The following is a 27,849-nucleotide window of genomic DNA, read 5'->3' as shown; positions in this document are numbered from 1 at the left end:
AATTAAATTTTTTTTACACTTTTTTTGCGTTTGTTGTGATTTCATTGAGTCTTTAAAAGACTACGAAATATGTATTTAATTAAACATATATAGTCATGGATATTCATTTTAAGTTGTTTGTGATTGCATGGTGTAAAAAAACAACACACGAAACCTTTTGATATTTATAATTGTACATTATATTCCTTTACATGGAAAACAGTCCATAACAATGTTTTTTCTATATGTTCCTTTTAGATTTTTTTTTTCTTCTTTTCTTTTTCTTCTTCATGTTTTTCGTCCACAAATCTAAAACCGTGATGCCGTCCGTGCAGTCTCTGAATATTTGAGTCTTTTCAGTCCAAGTCATTCAAGTGAAGTGCAGAGGGTTCAAAGCTGAAGATGCTGTTTATCAGTTGATGCCGGAGAGAAAAAAAAAAAAACTCCTCAAAATATCTCAAAGGACCCAAAATAAAAGTTGTTTTTAGTGTTTGATGAGAAGTAAAAGTCTTGAATACAAATCAAGAATAAATTCTACAATAAAGTTCAATCCTATAAAGTCACATGTGCACAGACTGAAGAGCTTTCAGTCACTAATAAATGGTGTAACTTAGCTTCAAGAATGAACACCAACAGTGACACGCAATCATTATTTTTTTTAATAAAGATTGCACTGCTGCTAGCTCCTCGCTGTAGCACGCTAGCGCTACTGCTAGCTCCCCGTTGTAGCAAGCTAGCACTGCTGAGTCGGGCGCTGAGCCGGAGTCGGTCCCGCTACCTTCGGTGGTTGTCGGGGAGCTAGCAGGGGGCTAGCAGAGAGCTAGCAGCAACGCTAGCTGGCTACAGCGGGGACACCCACCTCAGGTAGTAGCGGCTTGTAACCTGACCTTTACGGTATTTTATGTTGCGTCGTAAATGCTAAGTAGTACTTAGCAGTTGTACTTTGCGGTGGAGCCGAACCACGTCGATTCTTGTGGAGGAGATTCTGTTTCCACCTCCATCTGTTTACTCATCATTCTCCATTGCTTGTGATTTGCTGAGTTATGCTACATTCAAGTGCTCTAGGAAATGTTAAATCTGGGATTTAAAAGTCAGAGAATAAACAGTGTTTGATCCTGTTTGGGAAAACACACAGTACTTTTACAATTTCTGATGGAAATTTCGTGACCTGTCCCCAAATAAATGTTCAGTGTATCAACATGGACATTAAATGGGATTTTACGTGATATCATTCACATGCTTGAAAGGAATACTTAACAAATGAACAATTTTTAAAAACACGCTTATTCGCGAGAAGATCAATCTCACCATCGTGTGGATTTCCGAGAGGGTTAGCTTAGCTAACTAACCGCTAGCTCCCTGCTACCACCGAACCAACTACCAAAAGTAGCGGGACCAGCTACGGCTCGACGCGGGTAGCAGCGGGGAGCTAGCAGCAGCGCTAGCTTGCTACAGCGGAGGCACCCACTGAAGGTAGGAGTGGCTTGTAACCCGACTTTTACGGTATTTTTTTTTTTTTAAAGCTAGCAAATCCCTTTAAAAATCATTGATACATTTCTGTTTGTGTTCATATTAATCAAACAAGAAACAATATTGTGTTTTTTCTCTTCTTTTTTCCCCCCACATAGACTAGTTCCGGTTTAATGCTAAGCTAGGCTAAAGACATACAAAGACATTTGTCGGGTGGATTTTACAGTGAATGTTGCAGAATTGAAAAAAAAAAACATAATCAGTGTAGTGAGAGGACATTTTGGCATTTTAACGGTTGCTCTTCAAGGCATTCAAGGTATAAGTAAATCTATATTTGAGCAGGTGCATCTAAGCGTTGGACCGAATACGTCCAGTCGAGGTCGTTTACATCAAAGCGTACAGCAGCGAGTCCTGAACGAGACGATCTACCTCCTCGATCCTCAGAGAATCGTTCGCCATCTTCACGTCTCTTAATGTCTCTTAATCTGATGCTGTTAGTCCGTGTGACTTCACGCAACTTTTTTTAATTTCATATCTCCAGTGTTTTAAGATAACTTATGCAGTTGATTAATATTATAGCAAAACAACATTAAAAAAAAATAATGGAGTCTCTCCTTTGTTTTAGTGAAACGTTCCTAATAATAGTGATAACTTCTTCTTCCACTGACACATTCCTGAAGTCTCCATTATTGTGCCGACACTCGTGTCAAAGATTCGTCAGTGGCCTGAAACTCCAGAGAGAAGGAAGTTCAGCGTCAATGAATCCCATCTGGAAATAAATCAAACAAAAAAGTCTTTTGAGATTCACTGTGAATGCACAAAAGATGGACGCCGAGGGGATGAAAGATCGATCAGTGCAACGCACCGGTGTTGTCCTCGGAGTCCGTCGTGGCGTCGCTGTGCGGCGGGCGCAGCTCGTTGTACTTGAGCTCCACCTCCTGGAAACAACAAGACGGAGCAAATAAATAAATATGTCATTAATTTAATTTTAAAATGATATTTTTTTTTTTACAGCTTCTGGTTAGGATGTATAGTTTTGGCAATTTGTTTACTGAGAGGGTTGAACATAAGGCTGCAGCTAATTAGCTTAGCTTAGCATAGAGTCAGGAAATCCACGCTTGATTAGACGTTTGCATTAGCTCAGTACCTTCAGGTACTGCAGGTCGGCCTGCAGGAGGCGCAGGTGGGTCATCAGCTGCCTGCTGAGGTTGGGGCCGCCGCCCCCTGCCTGCGAGGAGGAGGACAGCAGTTTGCTCATGTCGATCCCCACGTCGCCTCCGACTCCCCCGTCCTCGTCGGTGCCGCTCTCCTCGGAGCCCACGCCGAAGTCCAGGACCACAAACCCACCTGGGCGAAGAAGCAGAGCGAGTGGAAACATATGTGTTTTTTTTGTTTATAAGAAACCAAACTGGATTCATATTAGCAATCTCTCATATCTGTCGGGCAACAGACGGTTAGCTCAGCTTAGCACAGAGACTTGAAACAGGCGGAAAAAAGCTAGCCTGGCTCGTTCTCCTTCAAGCATCTCTAAAGCGTGTTAACACTTTACAGATGTAGAAGAACATACAGTAAATAAATACAATAAAGTGTATATTTCCTGACTCTATGCTAATCTTAGCTAACCTGTAAAAAACATAACCTGAGCTCCTCAGACATTATTGACTCACCGTTGCGTTCAGGCGTCTCAGACGGCTCTGTGCGTCCCTCAGGGAGCTGAGGGTCTTTCTGTGGACCCTCTGAGGGGCCCTCGAGGCCCTCAGGGCTCCCGGGCTGCTGGCACCCGAGGGCCACAACCTCCTGTGGCTCCTCCTCTGCCTCTCTGCTCATCATGTGGCTGAAGAGCGCCTGCTTCAGCATCGCCACTGGCACACAGAAAAATGAAAAACGTAGGCAGATGAAACTAAAACTATACACATTTCCATGACTTTAAACCAATTTTTCATTACTTTGTCATGACTTTAAACCATTTTTCTATGACCAAACATGTTGTGAAATGTGTGTGTAAACAGTACAAAGTGATAAAACTGACAATGAGGATTCAAAGCATACAGTAAACCTTAAATGACTCAAATGAATGAGAGACAATAGTTTAAAAGAATAAACATTTACATAGATGCCTGTATGTATGCTGCTGATATTTTGAGCCTCTTTCTTTTAAAAGCAGATTCATGACCGTAGGAACCCCTCATTTTGGGTGAATTGACCCTTTAACATGTTAAACTTACGCGTCCTGAGAGCTTCTTCTCCTTTGCAGCAGGAAGCGCTGAACGCGTCGTGCTCTTGGTTTTCATCGGCGAGGCCCTGCGGAGACACTTCCTGCAGGAACGGCAGTCCGTCTGCCAGCTGGCCGTCCAGGAAGGCCTCGAGCTCGGCTTCATCCACCTCTTCCTCGTCCTCCACGTCCTCTCGTCTGTCGGCCGCGACCAGCTCCTCTTCCTCTTTCTCTTCCTCTTCCTCGTCCTCCGATTTCATGCCGTCGAACGGGTTGATGCCCGGCGGCGCTTGAATGTCTGGAGACGAGGCGGCGTCTTTATCTGGGGATGCGTTGAGATTTGGCTTCAGAGGGAGATAGCACTCAAAATATAATTATTGATTATAGTGAAAACACCCATGAATATATAATTTTTATTAAAATATTTCCATTAGGAGGTTCAAGATTTTGTGAATTTCAACATTTTATACATAATTAAATTAAAAAATGGGTAGTATTTATAAATAAAAACATTGTATTAATGTAATTATATAATGTAAAATATATTAAATAATTTAAATGATGTATTCATGAATAAAAACATTTTATTAATTCAATTGTATAATGTAAAACATAATACATATTTCAAATAATGTATTTATTAATAAAACTATTTCATTAATTGTTTTTTATTCAAAAATAATAAATAAATCAAATGTTATGTTAAAATTCATAAAATCTGTGATGAGATAAAGTTAGTTTGACGTTGAACCTCTTGATGGAAATATTTAATTTGAATTATAAATTCAGAAATGTTTTTATCATAATCAATTATTTGTATATCCATTGAACAACCAGTTTGTTTTTGTAAGAAAATAATTTATGCTTATTTTGTTCAAATGACAGTCCAAAAGAGTGAAAAATATTAAACATTTGATCATATTTAAAAAGATATATAGTTTAGAATGATATAAAACAGGAAGGAAATAATCATAGTTTTGAAGATTAAACCAGACTTAAAAGATGATCAAACTATTGTCAATAATAGTCAGATTGATTAAATTGGATTGATTCAAATTGAAATGAAGTTACTTGAAAGACTGCTGCGGTACCTGAAGAAAGGCTTCCTCCACTCGTCGTGCCGTCGGGGTCTTTGCTCGCTTTGGGCATCTCAGCTTTGATGATCTCCAGAGCGTCTCGCTCAGCTCTGAAACAAATCCATCAAGGTCAGAAACACTTTAATTCATTTAAAAAGTCGAGCGTGGATGTCGGCGAGTGAGCTGCCGGACTCACTCGGACTGCGCTGCAGGCGCGTCGCCTCGGTCTCGAGGTTTGGCCTTCACGGCGTCGGCGCACTGCGTGATGAGACGCTGCCACCTGCAGGAGCGGAGGGGAAACACGGCGGCGTGAGAGTCACGTACACTCGTACTTCTGTGTTTGTGGCGTTGGAGACTTACGCCCTCTGATCCGACACCGTCTGAGCCGTCAGCTCGTAGATCTGAGCCCCGTTCTCCGACATGGACAGCACGAAGAAAGACTTGTTGTCTGCGGAGGACGGAAGACGACAGTTACATGGACGTACGGTGACTAAATGTACTCTGAATACACGGGAATCAATGAACAAAAAGTGAGGAAAACAGTCAGAAATAAAACGCTTACAGCGTTTTTGTGCTAAAAAAGAAAATTGTGCTTTCTTACCGGTCGCCACCGGACGGACCAAGACCGTGTTGAGCTTGATGACGGGGCTGAAGATGTGTTTGGTGTCGGCGGCGCTCGCCGGGTTCTTGCCGTGAAACCTGAGGACCAGACGCTCGTCCTGCTTCTGCAGTAAGACCAGGATGTCCTCCAGGAGGATGCTGTACAGCTCTGGGAGGAAGACAACGGAGATGTAAGACCCTGTGTGTGTGTGTGTGTGTGTGTGTGTGTGTGTGTGTGTGTGTATAAATACAGATGGAGGGTACTGCTGTGTTCTTGTAAAAGGCGCTATTCATATTTTTGATTTGATTTAATTGAGTCACAAACTTTTCTCCATTCATACGATCTCACTGTCAGAATTGGCAGCAAAACAGTGTAAAGTGTGTGTGTGTGTGTGTGTGTGTGTGTGTGTGTGTGTGTGTGTACCAATTGTCTTGTCTTTATTGACTTTCCAGGACAGAGGTCCCTCATGCACCATCTTCCTCTTGGTCAGGTCCAGATTCTGCAGGACAAGAATCAACTCTCAATGAAAATAAAACATTAAAAAATTAAAAATACAGCAAACAGCTTCCTCAGTAAGCTCATGATAATTTATCCTGTTGTCCGGTTTCTTACCCTGAGCTCCACGATCATGAGGTTCTCACTCTGCTTGAGAGACGAGAGGTCTAATCTTCTCTGATACTCCTCCAGCCGCTGTTGACAAACAACACAACAATACATGTATTTATTTACACATTTGAACATGTCGGGATGGCTCAAAGCAAACCTGCTGTCACGAGTAATCAGATTACTCATCTCTGGCACTTACATATAACTACAAATAATTAAACTATCCTAACACATACAAAAAGCTAACCTAAATAAGCAAACGACTATACTTATTGTGAGTAAAACAACAGTAAAAAGCTTCTATAAATCAATAAATCTACAGGATTCTTGCGTTACCTGTTTGTTCTCGGCCTCTTTGACCGCCTGGTTGACGTGGTTGAGGATCTTTTTGCAACACTCGGCAGCTTTCTTCACCTTTTGCCTCTCATCGCCGTCTCCTGCGCGGAGATGAAAACAGACAAAGACTCCTTCCAGTTCCTCTGCCCGGATCACGAGCGACAGAAGCTGCTGACACGTCGACACCTGAGCGGTCTCCTACCTGTGTACTTGGCGATATTGTCCAGCAGCAGCGGGTACTTGGTGACCCTCTGCATTTCTACAGGGATGATGTCTTTGAGCTGCAGCCTGCGACACAGACTGTTGCTCTCCGCCTCCTGAAAGAAAGACGAGAATGGTTTTTAAACACAAAGAAATAGATTACACAAAAAAATGTAATTTGCACGACAACACACTGGAGTTCACTCGTGTGTCAAAGTTGCTGTGAGTTGTGTCCTCTTGCTGCAGGAACATTTGCTGACGGGATAAAATATAAACCGTAAAAGTTGGGTTACAAGCCGCTAATACTACCTTCAGTGGGCGTCCCTAGCAAGCTAGCTCTGCTGCTAGCTCCACGCTGTTGCAAGCTACCGTTGCTGCTGCTAGCTACCGTTGCTGTTGCTAGCTCCCCGCTAGCTGCTGCTGCCCGCGTCGGGCGTCGACCCGGGGCTGGTCCCGCTACCTTCGGTGGTTGTCGGGGAGCTAGCAGGGAGCTAGCAAAGAGCTACAGGGAGCTAGCAGCAGTGCTAGCTGAGAACTAGCAGCAGCGCTAGCTGGCGCTAGTTATTTGCCCTTGATGCATTACAAATGAGTCAAATTATTATACATACACACAATAAAACATACAACTTCATCCTGTTCAAAGAAGTTTGATAAAAGTGAGATGGAAAAAGCTCGTAAGTGAACTTTGAGATTATTTTGTCAAACTATTATTTCCGTTTATATCTGATCTGAATATCTGTACATTTCTGTGTACAAGCAAGAAACAAATATTCCTTCTGGGACAAATAGCTCCGATCTTTCTCTTCTTGTAGAAAACAACGTTAGACGCTAGACTTCCCTCTGACTTCCTGTCTTTACCTGCATGAACAAGGTGAAGCGCTGGTCTTTCTTCTGCCGGCTCTTGATGAGCTCCAGCGCAGACGGCTGGTTGCTGCAGAACGTTCCCACCGCTCGTCTGATCTTCTCCTCTTCCTCGCCGCTGAACTGGAACACAAACAAACAAACAAACTGATTGACATTCAAGGCCTTGAATACGTGCAACCTTTAGGTTCGACGTCGGCAATTCTAGGCTGAACTGTAAAGAAAACCAGCTTGTTTTAAGTTGCTTTATTGCACGATGCTGTGTTGTGTACTTATGACATCAGCCTCGTGTTCTTAATCAAAGGGCTACCAGCGGTGCTTCATAAGTCCTGTTGTTGTTGACTTGTTGTTCTCTCTCGCAGCTGACTTTGGGAAGTGAAGGTGTGTAAACATCTCGGGGTCTCACCCAGGCCAGGAGGTCGTCTGCGATCGGACCGATGACCGTCGCCTCGCTGCGCTTCCTGATCGCTGTCATTTGCTCCGTCACAGAAACTGTGAAAAAGAAGAAGTTAAAAAGTTGTTGTAAACTTAATAAGAAACTCTGTAGCTCCTAAAATACTAAAAAGAAAATAATAAGAATGTAATAAAATAAAATAAGGTACAAATAAAATAAAAAAATTAAATTAAATACAATTTAATTTTCGAGTTATTTCAATATTAAAGTTTTAGTAAATATGCGTGTATAAAATGCAATAAAAAAATTAAAAATAATAAAAAATAAAATTTAATTTAATAAAGTAATTTAAGTAAATAAATAAATGTAATAAAATAAAATAAAGTAAAAATAATAATTCAAAGACTCAATTAAATGAAATTTGTATTATTGATATTATAGTTATTATAATTGTTGTTGTCTTTGTTGAGCATACATGTGTAAATGCCGGGACAGCAGTATAAGAGGAGTTGTAAATATTAAAGTTTGAGTAAAGACGCATGTGCTGGTGAATTAGTGACTAAATGAATAAATGAGACTTGGATTAAAAATCTGAGCGGCTTTGTAAGCGTCTCCATTAAACCTCTGGAGCGTGCAGAGTGAATGAAACGCCGACGCTACCGTGCAGCTGGATGATTTCCTCCAGGTTGCTGAAGATGTGCCGGATGTCCTCCGGCGGCAGGACGGCGTCTCGGTTGAGCCGCTGGTGGAAAACTGAGTCCAACACCTTCAGCGTGCGCAGGTGAGCGCGCTCCGTGTAGAAGAGCTCTGAGGGGAACACACAGGTCAGACATGGTGGATGTTTCTTTGGGTGTGTGTTACCACGTTGAGCTGAAGCGGCGCTCACCGTTGATGACTTCCTGCCGTTTGATCTCCTGCGGCGTCAGGCTCTCCAGGACGCCTCGGCTGACCAGGCTCTGCCAGTTCAGAGGGTTTTCTCCACACGGCGTCTCGCCCGCCTGGTCGTCTTCGCTCAGGATGTCGGCCGAGCTCACCGGACACGGCAGCTCCATCCGGCTGTCGGCCGAAGCACCGAAGCACCGAGGGAGAGATGCTCATTCATTACACGAGTTCACACACATTGAGACCAATGGAGTTCCATGACTTTAAACCACTTTTCCATGACTTTAAACCACTTTTCCACGACTTTAAACAACTTTTCCACGACTTTAAATCACTTTTCTATGACTTTTAACCACTTTTCCACGACTTTAAACCACTTTTCCACGACTTTAAACCACTTTTCCACGACTTTAAACCACTTTTCCACGACTTTAAACCACTTTTCCACGGCTTTAAACCACTTTTCCATGACTTTAAACCATTTTTCCATGACTTTAAACCACTTTTCCATGACTTTAAACCACTTTTCCACGACTTTAAACAACTTTTCCACGACTTTAAACCACTTTTCCATGACTTTTAACCACTTTTCCACGACTTTAAACCACTTTTCCATGACTTTTAATCACTTTTCCATGACTTTTAACCACTTTTCCATGACTTTTAACCACTTTTCCATGACTTTTAACCACATTTCCATGACTTTTTACATAAGTATTTCCATGTAAGTATATTACTGTGTATGTGATAATACACATGCCATAAAGCTCACTTAAATTGTGTTTTAAGTATATTTTAAATATATTCTTAGTATTTTACTGTGTAATATATTTATAATGTGAGAATAGTATACCAAAAGTATGAATAAATAAATACGGGGTTATTTGTGGAAAGACACAACAATGATTTTGTATTTATGTATTCAATTATTAGCAAAAGGTGCATTCGTCTATTTTTTTCATCTTTAGGTTGTTGATGGTTTTTACCAAACATCTCAAAATTGACTAGCATAAAAAAAACAATCTCCAGAGTGAATCCAACACCTGAAGGTCTCCTGCTCTTCCTCCTGCAGCTGCTCCAGGTTGGAGGGGCTGAAGTCAAACTGAGTGCTGGTCGGACTGGAGACGTCCTGCTGGTCTCCAGCCTGCAGACCGTCAGCCGGTCTGAGCTGCAGGCAGAACGGAGACAGATCTGTAGAGAGGACGCAGAGAAAGTCAGGGTTACTTCACGCTTAAGATAACTTTTAAACTCCTTCTGTGGTTGTATAGAAGTCTATGCTTCATGTGTTAAAGCTGCATTCTCTCTCCTGACCACCAGGGGGCGACTCCTCTGGTTGTATAGAAGTCTATGCTTCATGTGTTAAAGCTGCATTCTCTCTCCTGACCACCAGGAGGTGACTCCTCTGGTTGTATAGAAGTCTATGCTTCATGTGTTAAAGCTGCATTCTCTCTCCTGACCACCAGGGGGCGACAACTCTGGTTGTATAGAAGTCTATGCTTCATGTGTTAAAGCTGCATTCTCTCTCCTGACCACCAAGGGGCGACTCCTTTGGTTGTATAGAAGTCTATGCTTCATGCGTTAAAGCTGCATTCTCTCTCCTGACCACCAGGGGGCGACTCCTCTGGTTGTATAGAAGTCTATGCTTCATGTGTTGAAGCTGCATTCTCTCTCCTGACCACCAGGGGGCGACTCCTTTGGTTGTATAGAAGTCTAGATTCACAGAATAAAGTTGAAATATTTTTCTAGATATTGTTATGAAAGACATGTAATATTTTTACAACAATAATGTACTATTTCAAGAATAAAAAGCCACAGTCGAAGCCCTTACAATTTGATAGACTCACGACCAAAACTATAAGTAGTTACTTATTGTACTTAAGTGCCTTTGCGCGGATTATTTTAATCCCTCAACGAGTGGAGGAAGAGAAGCAGCATCTTCTTACTGGAGTCCGAGTCGTGTCCGCTGGCGTCGGAGGCCGGCCCGGTGGGCGAGCTGTGTGTGGGGGAGGTGCTGCTGCTGCTGCCGGTCGGCGGCACAGACTGCGAGCCGGCGTCCGATCCCTCGCCGGGCGGATTCCCGCGGATCCGTCCCAGGACGGAGTCGTGCTGCTCGGGGATGCCGGCGGCGTGATGGGAGGCCGGCTTCGGCGAGCGCTGCTTGTTCAGCTCCACGGCTTTACCGACTGCAGACACACAGGATCAGCAGTTCATACTAAGTACGGAGGTTTTTTGTCTGCACGTCTTTGTGGAAAGACACAACTACTAGTTTAATATATCAAAAATAATTAGCAAAAGGTGCATTTGTCTAGTTGAAAAAAAAAACTTTAGCAAAGTGAAGGTTGTTGATGAGTTTTCTATTAAAAAAGTTGTTTCAAAGGATTTTTTAATTATTATTTTTATTTAACAAGTGCCTAAATTGCAAATAACTAAATAACAAACATAACAAAACAAAAACAGACAGAACAACAGATTACATTTTGTTTTACGGGTATTGGAAAGTGGATTTAATCCATTAATAATTTAATTTTAACATCGCTATTTAATAAAATAATGTCAAAATAATTCAAATTAAATTAAATGTAATAAATAAAATAAAGTTGTATTTTATTTCAATTAAAAATAAATAAAATGAAATTTAATCAATTTAATTAAATGAAATAAAATTTAATAAAAAAAATAATGAAAATAAAATGTAATATAAAATACAATTTGTATTATCATGATTATAATTGCTGATGATTCAAGGCACCTCTGGAAGAGTTCCTGCTTCACAAACGGCCGTTTCCTCCTCACCTGAAGTGGAGTCCACTCGGCTCAGACGGCGAGGCGGGCCGAGGATGTTGGGAAACCGAGGCTTCTTCACCTTCTCCTCTCCCTCCTTCTCCGGCTTGATGCTCTTCTGCTTGTTAAAAATAACAGTCGTGAACTTGAAGTGGCAGAAAGGTCCGTTAAAAACGATGAGAAGATGAAAATGATCATATTTCTGCGTGTTTCCAAAGGAGGGAACGAACCTTCATCTTGGGCAGGAAGTTGATGCGCGCCCGTTTGTGTTCGAGGCCTCGAGGCTCCTTCACTTTCACCCCGAGGTGCTTCATGTAGGTGAGAATCACATACTGCATCGTTTGGCTGCAACAGGACAAAAGAAAAAATAGATGGAAAAATATATAAAATATTGAGTATTAACAATCCTAATACTCAGAATACCTCGTGAGACTCAAGCGGCTGGTGTCTTTTGAGGTATTTCCATGTAATTTAGTGTAAAAAATCCAAATTGAATTAAAAAATAACTCGTCTAACAGTTAAATCCCGGAATAGATAGATAAACAGATAGATAGACAGATAGACAGATAGACAGATAGACAGATAGATAGACAGATAGATAGATAGATAGATGATATATCATACGTACATTGTAGTAATTCCAAAAAAAATCCCTCTTCTTACCATTTCTCCTCTTCTGTTGGATGAGTTGTGAACCTGCAACAGGCAGCGCAGCGTTAGCACACACTAATACAAGGAGTTACTCTTACTGTGTGTGTGTGTGTGTGTGTGTGTGTGTGTGTGTGTGTGTGTGTGTGTGTGTGTGTGCTCTCACAGGATGTCATCGATCTTGGAGAGGATGTGCTCAGCGCAGCAGCATTCCTTCTCCAGCGCCTGGTGGTCTTTCCCTCCCTCAGAGTCCAGCTTGGACAGCTCGTCCTCGGCCAGAGTCAGACCCATGCTGCGCTTCTGTCTGCACACACGTGAACATAAGTAAATAAACATTGTTCACAGCGAACATAGAGATATTATTAGCTCCGTACAACTAACCTGGCACAGACTTGTGTCAGGATAAGTTAAATCAGTATCAGCCCTCCCTTATTTCTTCAATCTGTGGGGTTTTCCCAGTATTCAGCGCCAGACTAAACAATCAATTTGGCTTAAGTGTTGCGTTGTTCTCTGTGTGTGAGTGTGTGTGTTAATATGTGTGTGTGTCTGTGTGTATTAGACGCACAGCAGCCCCCTCACAGAGGGATATCAAGTGAGTAATACTTGTTAATGTATCAGTAATACTGTTGAGGTGTTTTTACAGTGTGGTATTGGTGCTTTTACTGAGGTAAAGCATGTGAACGCTTCCTCCAGAGGTTGAATGGCTGCACAGTGTGACGGGTACCTGAAGTCCTCCAGGTTCCTGTGCAGGTCTGGCAGCAGTGCGTCCTGCAGCGTCTGCGTGTAATGTCTGCAGAGCTCCTCCGGGATCAACTCCAGCCGCCGCTTCTCTGTGCAGAGACCAAAGAAAAAGGTTGCACGTTCCCAATTGGTACCGTTTTTTCACACCAAATCTGTGATATATATTGTAGTGTCTTTCCACCTCGTACCTAATTCAGCTGAAACTGCATCTGGCACTGGCACTTTAAGATTCTGAGAACAACCAGAGCCAAATGAGCAAATATACGAACTACACAATAAGCTAGAAACTCAGAGAGAAACTGAGAAAAGGTACGTACAGCTGTTCGATCCACGAAGAGTGAGTGGAACTCCATGAAGAAGCGTCGGCTTTCCTTGGAGCTGGTTTGCTTGTGCACGTCAGCGTAGAGATAGCAGAGCTAACGGAGGGAAAAGGGACAGAAACATCTCAATAATACCGCCAACGTGAGGTTATTCATCTCATTTAGAATGATAGTTCATGATTTATTTCAAGTCTTTACTTCCCCGAAACATGAGCAATGCAATTTATCTCACCACAGAGTCAAGCTTTTATATTTATGTGGAGGCGTTCCACAGGGATCGATCCTCGGCACACTTTTATTCATATTAAATAGATTTATTTCACGTCTTTACTGCCCCGGAAACAGGAGCAATGCACATTACCTCACCAGGGAGTCAAGCCTTTATCAGAACAGTGGAGGCGTTCCACAGGGATCGATCCTCGGCCCACTTTTATTCATATTAAATAGGTTTAATTAAATAGATTCATGTCATGTCTTTACTGCCCCGAAACAGGAGCAATGCACATTACCTCACCAGGGAGTCAAGCCTTTATCAGAACAGTGGAGGCGTTCCACAGGGATCGATCCTCGGCCCACTTTTATTCATATTAAATAGTATTTCATGAGAGTTTTTAATTTTGGATTTTCATGTTAGTATAAACCCACAGAATATCAGTCAGATTAACCTCGTGGGTATCATTATACCTTAGTCTGTGTGTGTCTGTGTTGTGAGTGTGTGTGTGTGTTTGTGTATATACCAAAGGTGCCGGGTCAAACTGCGAGACAACATGATGGAGGAAGGCTGCGAGGTGAGCCGGCCGAGTCTTCAGCAGCTCAATGCTCTGGAAACAGCTACACAGTCCATTAATCTGAGAAAGAGAGAGAGAAAGAGAGAGAGAGAGAGAGAGAGAGAGAGAGAGAGAGAGAGAGAGAGAGAGAGAGAGAGAGAGAGAGAGAGAGAGAGAGAGATATATAAGCCGGCATCAACCCCACGGACCGCTGTACCGCCTTCATTCAGGGGAACGTGCTCATTGTTTTACATTTAAAAAGGTTCATGTAGGTGAAGATAAGCAACTTATTTTCCATTCTTTAGACACCTGTTCTTGCTGCGAGTCAAAGTAGTCGTCTTCCGCTCCGATGATCTGGAGGTTGAGGAGGTAGGGAGGGCTACCCACAATGCACTGGGCACTGGAGTCCTGAGTGATACATATAATGTTGTGGTTTAATGCACCGATGGACAAACATGTGAACATGTGAGTGTGTATCTGTGTACATTTGTGAGTGTCTGTGTATGTGTGAACATGTGAGAGTGTACATGTGTACATCTGTGTGTCTGTGTGTGTGTGTTTGTATTACAGTCTCAGTGGGGTCCTCAGAGTCGGGCGATGGGCAGAAGTGGAGGCCGTCCCGCCGGCTGACGTCCGGGCTTTGAAAGGGCGTCTCTCTTTTGACCTCTGTGAGGGGGCTGCTGTGCATCTAACACACACAGACACACACACACATATTAACACACACAATCACACACAGAGAACAACACACCATTTAAGCCAAATTGATTGTTTAGTCTGGCGCTGAATACTGGGAAAACCCCAGAGATTAAAAAGTCGGAGCATTTCATCCCTATTTATAGAGGTTTTGATGAAGAGAAGAGGGGGCGGGGGGAAGTTATTACAAAGACGTTTGTGTAAGCAGCATTTTCAAAGAAGCTTCCTGTCGTAACATTTGATTTAATTATTACTAACGACGTTCCCTGAGGTCAAAAGCAGCACCTGCTCCACGGTGAGGGAGCTTAAAAACTCCATAAACACAAACTACTAGTATAAAACGGTTTAACCGTCACTTAAAAATCACAATAAATCATGTTGAGAGCTACTAAGGAAAATAATTTATATGAATAAATTAAGGAACATAGTAGGACACATTTACAAATGTCTGACAAACAGTCAAAACCCCAAAAGATATTAGATTTACAATAATATGAAACAAAGAAAATAACCGGGAAACCTGTCTTTTTTTGTCATTTTTTGTTAGCTCAATGGCTTCTGGGTAAATGTGCTTCATCTGCTTTTGTACCCACAGAGTTGTTGTTGTTGTTGTTGGTCGACGGCCCGTCGGTGCTGCGGTCGCCCGCTGAGGACGAGGTCCGGTCCCTCTGAGGGCCGACGTCCCCGTCCTCAGCCTCACCGGTCCTGGACGCTGTGGCTTCGTGCTGGAAGACACAGCAAATAATAATAATTACTGTTTTAGTACAAGCTGCTGTATGGATGTTAATCGTGATTACTGGGCGGGTGGGCGTGGCAGGTAGGTAGGTAAGTAGGTAGATAGGTAGTTAAGAAGGTAGGTAGGAAGCTGGCTAGGTAGATAGGTAAGTAGGTAGGTAGTTAAGTAGGTAAGGAGGTAGATAGTTAATGAGGTAAGTAGGTAGGTAAGAGGTAAGTAGGTAAGGAGGTAAGTAGGTAAGTAGGTATGTAGGTAAGGAGGTAAGTAGGTAGGTAGGTAGGCAGGTAAGTAGGTAGGTAGGTAGGTAAGTAGGCAGGTAGGTAAGGAGGTAAGCAGGTAGGTAGGTAAGGAGGTAGGTAGGTAGGTAGGTAAGAAGGTAAGGAGGTAAGTAGGTAGGTAAGGAGGTAAGTAGGTAGGTAGGTAAGGAGGTAAGGAGGTAAGTAGGTAGGTAGGTACTTCATCCCCAAGGGTAAATTAGTTTGTCACAGTATAGAGCAACTTAAATAGAAGACACAAAAAAAATATGGGAATGAAAAATACTCAATATTTACAACAGGTGTTGCTTTATCAAAGCTCTTCTTTAAAAAAAAAATCAAAATGTAACGAGAACATTTGGTGTTCTACAGTTATTTATTTGTAATGATGGAAGGACAGAAGGAAAACATGAACATAACAGCTGATTCATGTTTGTGTGCAAATGATATCATCATTTCTGTCCTTGTTTGTGGTCAGTGTTAAAAGGCTTCATGTAAAATGAGTTGACTCGTCTACCTGTGTTATTGTTATTATTATAATATTACCTGTTGTGCTGCTGCTCTGCCGAGCTGCTCCTGCAGCAGAGCGACGTGCTTCCTGGCCTCCTGCACCTCCTTCAGTAGTTTGGGCCGAGGGTTTCTGCTGGACTCCTCCTCCTTCGCCTGATCCCAGATAAACAAACACATGCAAAACAGATGTTTCTAAAAAGATATTTCATGATCTCTTGACTTATGTGTGGAAACGTGACAAACTACTCGACATATTCAGAAGTTAAAACACACACACACACACACACACCTGTAGCTCCTGTTGCTCCTTGGTTAGCATCTTCTGCAGGACGTCGACCGTCTGGCCGTGTGCGGCTTTGTTCTCGTCCTAAAAGAGAAAGTAAAAAAGTCCACGAAGAGTCAACACAGTCGGAGATACGGTGAATAAACACAGTGTGACATCATCGTTCCTGTGATATTAAAGAAAAGATAAGTGACTCATCAGACTGAAAGTGGAATGTAAAAAAGAGGAAGGTCATAAATAAATAAATACAGTAAATGGTCTCATTTTCTAAATGAGACAGAAACACTTTTACTATTATAGAGACTATTATACGTTTCTCATTCAGTTCTAATACTTGAATTCGAACAAGTTTTTCTAGTTTTCATGAAAATACTTTATGAAATCTAGTGTTTGACACATTCAGTGTTACAAAGAGGAAAACAAGTGCTGCAGTTTTTGTAAAAGTTTTGCAGAAATGGACTGAAACGATGAGATACCGGCCAGTTAAGGTTTATGGCTGTGGATAACTAATTAAAATAAATTATAATGAATAAATTAACAACCCAAAACTATGAATTAACTAATGAAAAAGGAAAGAAATAAAAGGAAAACAACCTTAAATATCAAATTGATGTGCGGAATTATTCGGAAACTAAATAAATATGCCCGAAAATCAACAAAAAATAAAATAAAATGTATTAATTTATTTGACGGGTACATATTTTTGTATTTATTCATATATATATATATATATATATATATATATATATATATATATATATATATATATATATATATATAAAATGGTTGCTTCCTCACCCCATCGGGCTCCTGCAGGCCGCGTTGCTCCCCGCCGGGCGCTGCAGGTGAGCGGGGCGTTGAGAGAGCAGAGTGAGGGCGGACCTCCGCCCCTTCCTCCGTCTTTTCCTCCTCGTCTTCCTCCAGGGGGACGTGAGGAAGCCCCGGCGGCCGCCCGAGCACCGTCAGCGCCACATAGGAGCCCGCTGCCGGGGAGGAGTCATGGGAAAGGAGAGAAGAAGAAGAAGAAGAAGAAGAAGAAGAAGAAGAAGAAGAAGAAGAAGAAGAAGAAGAAGAAGAAGAAGAGAAACAAATCACTGTGAAGATCTGATCAGAGACAAAGAGGAACTTTTCACCACATAAAAAAAAAGAATGAAAAACAACCAAATAATGCTGAATCACAATGTCTTGTCCGAGCCAGCTGCGCACACACACGAGAAGGGAAATCCCCTGAACGCTGGCAAAATGAAATCTGGTGTATTTATTTCCACAAGGAGTGAAGGTCAGAAGGCCTCCGACTCGTTTCAGAGTCGTACGTTTGTCGCAGACAGCAACACATGTGGGTTTAATGGCTCTGGGAACTTAATTAACGTTGTTAGCAAGCAGAAAGAAAACCTCTGCAGAAACAGAAGGCTGAGCCGCGGGAAACGAGCCCAACACTAACTTCATTAGTTCATTCGTCACCTTCTGTTATGTCAAACTGAAGAAGTGCACACTTACATTTGATCAGCTTCACCACCTCGATGTGGTTTGAATGAGTGACCAAAGTCCCGTTAACCTGAACACACAAACATCGAGACAGTTGACCATGAGCCACTGACGTTTACAAGTGTTATTGTCAACAATCCCATGAAAAGATTAAAAAAGACAACAATGTGTGTAATCAATAAAAAACGTAAATATTCAAACAGCTGTGTTTTTTTAGGAGTAAATTGTCCGTTTGTTGGAGTGTATTTTTATACCAGTAAATTATTTACAGCAGCAGAATAGTGTAGGTAAGTAAGTAGGGGTGTAAGTATGTAAATACTAAGGTAAGTAAGTAAGTAAGTAGGTAAAGTACATAAGTAACTAGGTTAGGGAATAGGTGTGTAAATACTTAAGTAAGTAAGTAAGTAAGTAAGTAGTTAGGTAAGTAAATAAGTAGGTAAGTAAGTGAGTAAGTGAGTAAAAACGTAAGTAAGTAGGAGTTAAGGAGTTAGGGTAAATGAGTTAGGGAGTAAATGTGGGAATGAGTAAGTAAGTAAGGGAGCAATTAGGTAAGTATGTAAGGGAGAAAGTAGGTAAGTAAGGGAGTAAGTCTCACCTTAATGATCCGGTCTCCAGTCTGAACACCAGCTCGCATCGCAGCTCCATCTAAAGCACAAAAGACAGAACAGAGTCAGAACTGTGGGTTGTTGTCATGTGTAAGTTTGTCGTCGTCTTGCTAATTTTGTGAGGACCAAATTTAGTTTTAAAACCGTCGTAGTGAGGACATTTCTGCATCGCTTCAAATTGGGCTTTAAGCTCGGCAATGTATTATGTCCTCATGAGTGTAGAAAGAGAAACGTATGAGTGTCCGTGTGTGTGTGTCCGTGTGTGTGTGTGTGTCGGTGTGAGAGAGCTTTACCTTCCTTTACCAGCTGCACAAACACTGGGTTGTCTCCACTCACAGTCAACCCAAAGCCATTTTCATCTCTCTGGATTATCACACAGCGCTGCACCAGACCTGTCACACACACACACACACACACACACACACACACACACACACACACACACACACACACACACAGCATTACAGAACATGCTACCGACGGCAACTTCATGTTTTTGTGTTCTTCATCTTGGGGGAAACGATCTCCAAACAGGAAGGAAAAAAAAAAGTTTCACTTGACTACAACAGGTTTTTTATGACCGTCGGAACCCTGGAAGGTTTATGGATATGAAGAACTAATTACAATGCATTATATTGAATAAATAAATGACCCAAAACAATAAATTAAATTATGAAAAAAGAAAGAAATGTAAGGAAAACAACCCAGAAATATCAAATTGATGTGCAGATTTATTCGTAAAATACTGGGGACGTTTGCTCCTCAGCGCTACTCGAGGTCTTTCACTTATTTATATCTATTAAACCACCCTTTGTTCTGTTGTTTTGGCAATTTGGGGAATCCCGTGATCACATGCACATGCTTATGAAACCCATTTGCATCTGCCACGTCCTCCTGACCCAGGAGGGAGAGCAGCTCCTCCGTTTGTAAAGACGTACTCTTTCCTCCTGCAGAGAAACTTCCATCAGAGATGTTCTTCCTGTTGCTGAGGGCGTTTAGTGACTCGCTATCAGCCTCAACTTCCTCTTCCTCTTCCTCCTCCCACTTGAAAGACCGAGCTGAGTGGATAATTGGTCCTCCGTGAAGGAAATTAATATTTTCATGTTTAAAGCTCATAGTTAGCTCAAGTAAAGCTGTAATCAAGAATTTGTTTTATTATAAAAAATGATGCAGACTATTTCCTTTTTTAATCAACTAGCAATTTTGTCTGCAAACAAAAATGATGACATTCAAAGTTGCCTGTTTTAGTGTCAAGTTAAAAAAAAAAGTAAAAGCAGCAAATCTTCACATTTATAAAGCTGAAACTAGAAAAAGTGACTCAAACAATTAATCGCTGCGGGGAGCTAGCAGCAGAGCTAGCTTGCTTCAGAGAGGAACTAGCAGCAGAGCTAGCTTGCTTCAGAGGGGAGCTAGCAGCAGAGCTAGCTTGCTTCAGAGGGGAGCTAGCAGCAGAGCTAGCTTGCTTCAGAGGGGAGCTAGCAGCAGAGCTAGCTTGCTTCAGAAGGGAGCTAGCAGCAGAGCTAGCTTGCTTCAGAAGGGAGCTAGCAGCAGAGCTAGCTTGCTACAGCGGGGAGCTAGCAGCAGAGCTAGCTTGCTACAGCGGGGAGCTAGCAGCAGAGCTAGCTTGCTACAGCGTGGACACCCACCAAAGGTAGTAAAGGCTTGTAAACAGACTTTTACGGTACTTATGTATGTTATATTTCAAGTTCTGCTCTTTCTTATTTCTTCAAATGTAATGTTTACATGCCTGTCGGTATTATTATTAATATTTTCCAGGTATTGAAATGTTCCGTGTTCTCTGTTATCGTCTCTTTACCTGTCGGGTCAAACTCATGTTTGAGAGAGACGGAGGATTTCTCATTCTTGGGTTTCTTGTCTGTGGGCTCCTTGTTGAGGATGCTCGGGGTCCTGCAGGCGAACAGCAAAGTGACAACAAACAAATTAATACCTTCAACAACCGAAAAACTAATACAGATTTTAATCTAGCTTCATCAAAATCAAATGTAAAAGGAGGTGCATCTTTAAAAAGGTTTAAAAAATTTGAATCAATATGAACTTATTTAAATCAGGTTTCTCACCAACGGCATTTGAACACGTCACTATAAAAGTTATAATGTATTTTTCTTTAACTAATGCTAATTTTTTAATGAATAGATCAATGGATCTCAACCTGTTTTTAGTGATGTACCCCGTGTTAAATACCTTTTCAGCAAAGTACCCACCAACATGTAACAGTGCTGTGCCAACAGTGTCTAATTTACACTATTTACACAATATTACACTGTTGTATTGATTATTTATGAAATAACTATTTTTAAAAAGGACTTTTGAATGGATACTAATTTTAAATTTTACAAATCTCGTTCCCCCATTTCAGAACCACTGGAATAGCGTTTGGGTCGCGTGTCACACGTTGTTGTTGTTGTTGTTCTTTTGTAGCATAAATAAGCTGATAAATGACGATAGTATGATATCGGGTCGGTTCATAGACTCTCTGATAACGGTTCCAGTGGCTCTATGAGAGGGTTTTTTTCTGATACTGCCGTCGGTACCAGAACAACTTCAGAAAACATGACCTCATATCTGTGTATCCTCATATCTATGGAGAGCACAGCCTTTTTTGCCGCTAATCCAGTATTCTAACCAGAGTATCGTGGAGGAAAGATGGAGTTATTCTGAACTAAATGACCCCAACAGGCCCCATGCACGCCCCTCTCTGGTGTTATTATCCATAACCCTCGTGGGACCGCTATATATTAATAGCAGAGTTTCCCTTGCAGCTCCTCCTACCCGTTCCGCGAGAGGGGGTTTTGTTTGCGCTGCTGTTCCTCCCTCCGGACAATGAGGGGCCCCGGGCCTTTAACAATGGCCCCCACGTCAGAGCCAACTCACTATACTGCGGCTTTGTGGGACAGATTCCCGGAAACGGAGACTGGGGCTCTTGGATCGCGTCCAGTTTCCTGAGTGTGGGGTGAAGGCTTGGGAAAAAGGAGGAGGGAGCCGGGGAAAAGGAGGGGGGAGGCGAGGCGAGGAGTGTCTTTGAGGGAAGACAGAAGACTGAGAGCCGAGGAAACTTTAACTTAAGCTCCCACCAGAGTGTGAGAACAATCCTGTCTGGACGAACCTCTCGCGGAAGCAGGGAAAGAAACAACGTCCATTCCTTCCCGGGACGTCAGACTCAAACAAACAAAGTGCCAAGCTCACTTCAAAAGTCAAAGCTGATCGCACACTCTCACAAGTACAGACTGAAAGAAGTGTAATTATGTCGAAGTGAAGAGTGTTTCTGGTACCCTTAAGATCGGAAAAGTCCTATTTAGGGAGCCTCCTTGCTGCTGATAAGGAATGGCGAGACAAGGATAGATTGCATCCTGCTCAAAGGGGGCAGATAAAAGAACATCCTGGTGGAGGAGGAGGGAGCAACTCAGCTTTTAGCTTCAGATATTTAATAAAGCTCACGCATGAAGCGGTTTGATTCCAAGTCCACGTGTTTTACTTCTTTGGTTCTGGTCAGGTGATCACGTTCAACTACTGAAAACACAGCTACTGGTTCTCATCCACAAGAACGGGCCGTTAGCTAAAACGTTAGCTAATAGCAACCGTAGCAATTCCAGCCAGCGTGGAGCTAACGTTAGCCTTTTCCGCTGGATAGCTACAGCTGTAAAAATAAAACGACAACACACAGGACGGTAGGGTCGAATAAAAGAAGTTGTTTCCTGTGAGGACAGAAGTTTATTTTAAAGACTGTGTGCATGTTTTCAGAGGAAAACACAAAAATAAGCAGTGACCATTAGTCCTTTGGAAACGTTAGCTAATGGCGGCCATAGCGATTCCAGCCAGCGTGGAGCTAACGTTAGCCTTTTCTGCTGCATAGCTAGAGCTGAAAAAAAAACAACTCAAAATCATATTTTTGATCTACTCTTACGCTTATTGATTATATAAATATATAAAAGCTCATTTTCCAGGCCGTACTCTGAATCCATGACATTTACTGAGCCACATTATGATCTTTAAAATTGTGCATTTTTCCATTGTTTTGCACAGAACTCGTGAAGCACCGGAGGTTCAAAGGTTCACTGATCTATAATGAAAAGAGTGTTCACATCCATGTGAAGAGTTTCGTGGCGCCACGATTAAAGGGAATCATTCATTTACTTTATTGTGTTAGCGTCCTCTGTCCGAGATACGCGTCTGCTGGCTAACTTGTTGACTTTCTTTACTTTCTCACTGCACACACACACACATAAAAAAAAGGAAAAACATGCAGCAATCTACTTGTGCCTCAAATGCCAAAAATACCAGACAATTCCTCCGGGACGATAACAGCGAAGCACTCGGCTCCAGAGGGCCGGAGACGAAAGCCCAGAGGAAGAAGCAGAAACTCCACATTCACAGTAGATCACAACGGTTGTTGTAAATCAAAAAGACATGTAGTGAACTACAAAAGGGTCAATGCCCCAATAATGAACACATTATGATTCCATGTTCTACCATCCAGCTAAAAATTAATATCATAAAAGAAGTTCTGCTCTATTTTTAGCAGCAGATTAATCCACATGTGGTGCTTTAGTGAGTATTTGGGGCAGCAAAACAGTGTAAAGTGTGTGTGTGTGTGTGTGTGTCACTCTCCTTTATGTGTTTTTAATGAAGCTCTATCAGGTTTTGGAACAATTCACCAGCTTCGTCCTTTTAGGTGAACAACAACTTTACTGGTTAATTATGTGAACTTTCAGGGAGGGAATATTTTCACGTCTGTTCCTTTAAATAATCGTTACAGACTCACAGTTCGACATATGTTCTTTGACCTGTTGGCTCTTTGGTCCTCAGCCATAATAAAGATGTGTTTGTATTTAATGATAAATATGCATTTCTTTTCCGTTGGTGGGGGGTGCACTTTCACTGTGGAAAGTAAATTAAGTGGCGGCGAAGAAGCAAAACAAACGTTAAACTAACGGCGAAACAATATGAAAATTATGTATTAAAATACATTAAAATTACTATTTTAAAAAAAAAAATGCAGACGATAGAGGAGGTTGTGAGCGTTTTATTGTATCAGCGGTCTGGTTTGTACTGTAGTCGTCCTGCACTGATGGGCCTGATGGACATTGTTCAACAGTGATGTCACCACTTCCCGTCAGAGAGGCAGATTGGAGAGGGGGGGGGGGGGGGGGTTCAGGTCGGCGGCAGGGAAAACACACGGATCAGCAAAACTGTGCGACAAAGGGCCAAAGAACCAAAGAGCCGGTTCCACGGCCTCCTGGCATTCAGCGCGATCACACACCCTCAGTCTGAGCATCAGCATGCCACTGAAACTATAACAAACAAATAACCTGAATATTGAGTGCAGGCGGCAACCTCCGGTTCTGCCAAGTGTCTTAAAACGTGCATTCTCTTTAACGTCTACCAGGGGGCGACTCCTCTGGTTGTATAGAAGTCTATGCTTCATGTGTTAAAGCTGCATTCTCTCTCCTGACCACCTGGGAGCGACTCCTCTGGTTGTATAGAAGTCTATGCATCATGTGTTAAAGCTGTATTCTCTCTCATGACCACCTAGGGCGACTCTTCTGGTTGTATAGAAGTCTATGCTTCATGTGTTAAAGCTGTATTCTCTCTCCTGACCACCTGGGGCGACTCTTCTGGTTGTATAGAAGGCTATACTTCATGTTTTAAAGCGGCATTCTCTCTCCTGACCACCAGGGGGCGTCTCCTCTGGTTGTATAGAAGTCTATGCTTCTTGTGTTAAAGCTGCATTTTCTCTCCTGACCACCAGGGGGCGTCTCCTCTGGTTGTATAGAAGTCTATATAAATGACTCTACTTCTCTCTTGATGTATCCCTCAGTTAATCTCTAGTTTCAAGTCTTCTTCTATACAGCATGATGTTCATCTAGTAAATTATGGTCATTTAGAGTCAAACACACCATAAAGCAGGTGAGGATTTAGGGGCGGGGCTACAAGGTGATTGACAGGTCAACACGAGAGACGTATACGCCGTCTCTACGCCGCTCCTCCTCGGTCCACATGCGGTCACTTCCATCCCGGCAATCACGTTGGCGAGTACAACGCTGAGAGAACTGATGAAAAGCAGAGCAGCTAAAATAAAACCCCAAGTTTTATTAAACTGTAATGTTCCTTTAAAAAAGGCCTAAAAGCCAAGCGGCCTCTGCTAAACCTCCGGGGGATGGTGCTTTAAGGTGAAGTGCTCGTAAAGAGCGACAGCAGAGAGGGATCTTTTTTAGTCCGATCTCTGGAGAACACGTCCCATGCTGGGGGGTTCGTCTCCTTCAGACAGTTAAATATCACAAATGTTGGGAGAAACCGAGCAGGGGGCTCAAACTGAATTCTTCTCACTGAGAAACCCTTAAACGACGTCCAGGAAGTGACCTCACCGCTGCTGGACGTTGGCGCAAATGTTGCCGGGCAACTGAACCCTTTTTTTTGGAGTACAGGCTTTCAGCTTAAGTACAAGTTTGAGGTTCTTCTACTTCAATAAGCCACTACATTTATTGGACAGCTGGAGCTACTTTACAGCAGATTTGAGACACATTTTATTTTTAAATGTGGGCCTTATGAAGAAAAATAATAAAAAAGGAAAAATACATTTTTTTAACTACCAAAAAAAGTCGGGTTACAAGCCGCTCCTAGCTTCGGTGGGTGTCCCCGCTGTAGCAAGCTAGTGCTACTGCTGCTAGCGCTGCTGCTGTAGCAAGCTAGCGCTGCTGCTAGCTCCCAGCTGTAGCAAGCTAGTGCTACTGCTGCTGGCGCTGCTGCTGCCCGAGTCGGGCGTCGAGTCGGGGCTGGTCCCGCTACCTTTGGTTGTTGTAAGGGAGCTAGCGTGAAGCTAGCGCAGAGCTAGCAGCAGCACTAGCAGCAGCAGCTAACGGGGACACCCACCAAATGTGGTAGCAACTTTTATGGTATTCTGAATGTGAAATTTTCAAGTTACATTGCGAGAAAAGCTGTATGTTTCGCCCAAAAAAAAAACACAAATGCCATGGAAAATCACCAGTTTACTGTTTGTTGTGCAGACAAAAAGTAATTATGTATCTGCTGCTCTTAAACGATATTTAAATAAATTAACTGCTTTTAAGCGCTAGGCCTAAGTGTCCACTTAAAGTCATACGGTGTTGTGTTTTGGACCTGTAAATAAATAAAGTTAAACAGGCATAAATTGCTAAAAGTGTGTGTGTCCGTGTGTGTCATGCTTTCCACCTCCACCGTCTGTTTGAACTCTATATGGTCTTTATGTGGAATCTGTGATGGAAACATTAGCGAGGAGCAAAAGGACTCAAAAAGAGGCCCACAGTCTGGTGGAGGAGCAGCGAGCGGCTCGGCCCTCTCTGCAGGCTGAAGGTCAGGAAATCAAATGACTTTGTTTGACTTTCCGAAGGCGGTCATGCGTTGTCTTTGTTTTGGCATTTCCTCAAAGGAAACTCCTGATTGCCTAGTGTAAAAAATTCACGAGTGACTCATGTGGAGGAGAATCTTTAAAAGCTCAAAGTCAACTATTAACCGCTTTCTCATATGATTCTGATACGAAACAAACTCTCGAGACCTAAATGTTAGTTTTCCTTTATTTCAGTCTGTGTTTGCTCTGTGATCAATAACGGGGAAAGTCATATGACCTCATCAACAATTTGCAGGTTAATGTGACTTTTTCACTTTGTGTGTACAGTCCTAGACTCATGGATTTAAAAACACAGATTGCATCATGTGACGGAAGGCTAGTGGTATCAAAGAGCTCCCTTAAGATCATACACTACAACTAGAGGAACTGTTTCCACAGAGAGCTTTATATCAGTCGACCTTCAGTCAGGGTAAATGCACTTGTACTGGAGGTGATGAGCGGAAGAAAATTGTGCAGGAACCCCTAATATTTGGTCACCTTTCAGGGGCCACAATTCAAAAATCACTGCAGAAAAATCTCCCCCTGCTGGCCGGGAAGGAGAGAAAGTTGAAAAACCGAGCCCCGTTCTGCTTTGTATTTTAGAGAGAGCCCTTTCATGAACTCCGCTGGGAAATCTGTCAATTTCAACTTCCCTTGCATTTCTTCGTATAAAACCTTAGAGTTAGGAGATAAGTTAAGAGCTCACATCATTAAGTATATACTTGTATCCAGTTCGGCGTACATCCCGGTATATCAAGCAACTTTAAATGTGCTTAAACTCAACTTTATTTATATTTCGTACCGACGCCAGAGGCCATTCTGTCCCACAACAATGCGACGTAGATAGGGCACGCTGAATAAAACATTAAAGAAACTAATACTGTGTAGAAAAGTGTTTTTCTGTTGTTTTTGTTTCATAATTATTTGCCGAATTTTCCAAAATGCCCAACTAAATGCAAACATATCGTATAATACGTTATGTTAGTTATGTATGTTACGCAACGATTAAGATAACCTTAAATTGAGAGTTTTTAGAATGGAGTTTGGCGAGATTCGTTTCCATTCATTAAACTGTATAAAAAAACTCATTAAAACTTGATAAATCGTGGGGAAAATGGACTTTAATCGAATAACAACGACGAAGAAAACGCGTTTGAGTGAAAAAGGTGCATTTTGCCTACCTGTCAGTGAGTGTGGACTGTGTGCCACTCATTGGGGCTTCCCTTGAGAGTTTTCCAACGACTTCACCCTGATAACATTTTCACGATAACGTCCGAGTTTCATTAATTATAAAACGGCTCCTTTATGTCGTGTCCGAACATTTCCAGAAAACGTCGACGAATCGTTATTTCCAGCAGAGAAAAAAAATCCCGTTATTCCAATCGGAGTGTCGGCTGAAACGCCCCAGAAGCAGATCGAAAGAAAAAAAAGTTTTGCAAATATATATTTAGTACTCAAACGCTACAAAGTTGCAAGAAACAACTCAAATTGCTACTTTTGCTTTTCCGGTTGGTGTGTGAATGCGTTTCATTAGACAGCCGCTGTCTGCATCAGCACAGACATCTGGAAAACCGTCCACAACTTTCCACAAAACTTTCTCAGATTGCCTCCAAATCCAAGGAGAGGATCTCTCTATTCTCCTGAGGAAACGCGTCCATGGTGACAGTCCAGGCTGTAATCCATATCGCCCCGGGGGAAGAATTACGTCAAACGTCGGCTGCTAAATCCAAAATGAACGTCCAGAGAGTGTGAAGCATCCTCCTCCAGGTCTGCTCACTTTTAATCCTCACTTCATGTGAACGACAGTCTTTTTTTTTTTTTACTCCAAAGTGATGATGCAAAATGGAATAAAAGGAAATGCTTTGTCCCCCCTTCCTTCCTTTCTCCCTCCCCAAAATAGTCAAAATTGAGGAGAAAAAGCAACCTTTCATCCCGTTGCGTTCAAGAGCTCCTCGTACTTCGCTAAACTGTCACATTTTAAAAAGCATTGTTGTAGTTTTGATTGGGCTTTTACACGCAAATAA

At 42.2% G+C, this 27,849-nt stretch overlaps 1 protein-coding gene across 1 annotated transcript; it reads right to left on the bottom strand.

Annotated features, from left to right (window-relative positions):
* Positions 1–183: 183 nt before the first annotated feature.
* On the bottom strand, positions 184–27,608 carry LOC137802816 (rho guanine nucleotide exchange factor 12-like). Its single transcript, XM_068600959.1, has 38 exons — positions 27,007–27,608; positions 20,261–20,352; positions 18,738–18,836; positions 18,435–18,484; positions 17,852–17,909; positions 17,153–17,337; positions 16,361–16,438; positions 16,108–16,224; positions 15,165–15,296; positions 14,444–14,563; positions 14,185–14,283; positions 13,846–13,956; positions 13,106–13,204; positions 12,977–13,019; positions 12,772–12,877; positions 12,214–12,351; positions 12,063–12,095; positions 11,630–11,744; positions 11,412–11,517; positions 10,562–10,801; positions 9,662–9,809; positions 8,623–8,792; positions 8,397–8,543; positions 7,749–7,834; positions 7,340–7,465; positions 6,483–6,597; positions 6,281–6,381; positions 5,951–6,028; positions 5,762–5,837; positions 5,339–5,506; positions 5,098–5,185; positions 4,934–5,017; positions 4,753–4,847; positions 3,675–3,983; positions 3,117–3,311; positions 2,597–2,796; positions 2,315–2,387; positions 184–2,218 (listed from the first exon to the last, which is right to left on the bottom strand). The coding sequence occupies exons 1-38, from the start codon at positions 27,036–27,038 to the stop codon at positions 2,205–2,207; spliced, it is 4,326 nt and encodes a 1,441-aa protein (XP_068457060.1). The 5' UTR covers positions 27,039–27,608; the 3' UTR covers positions 184–2,204.
* Positions 27,609–27,849: the final 241 nt, after the last annotated feature.

The sequence above is a fragment of the Clinocottus analis genome, unplaced genomic scaffold (genome assembly GCF_023055335.1).
Source record: "Clinocottus analis isolate CAN_PGR_092001 unplaced genomic scaffold, fCliAna1.0.p SCAF_5, whole genome shotgun sequence".
NCBI lineage: Eukaryota > Metazoa > Chordata > Actinopteri > Perciformes > Cottidae > Clinocottus > Clinocottus analis.
The sequence above is the reverse complement of the archived record's forward strand: the minus strand, read 5'-3'. Positions and strand labels throughout refer to the sequence as shown.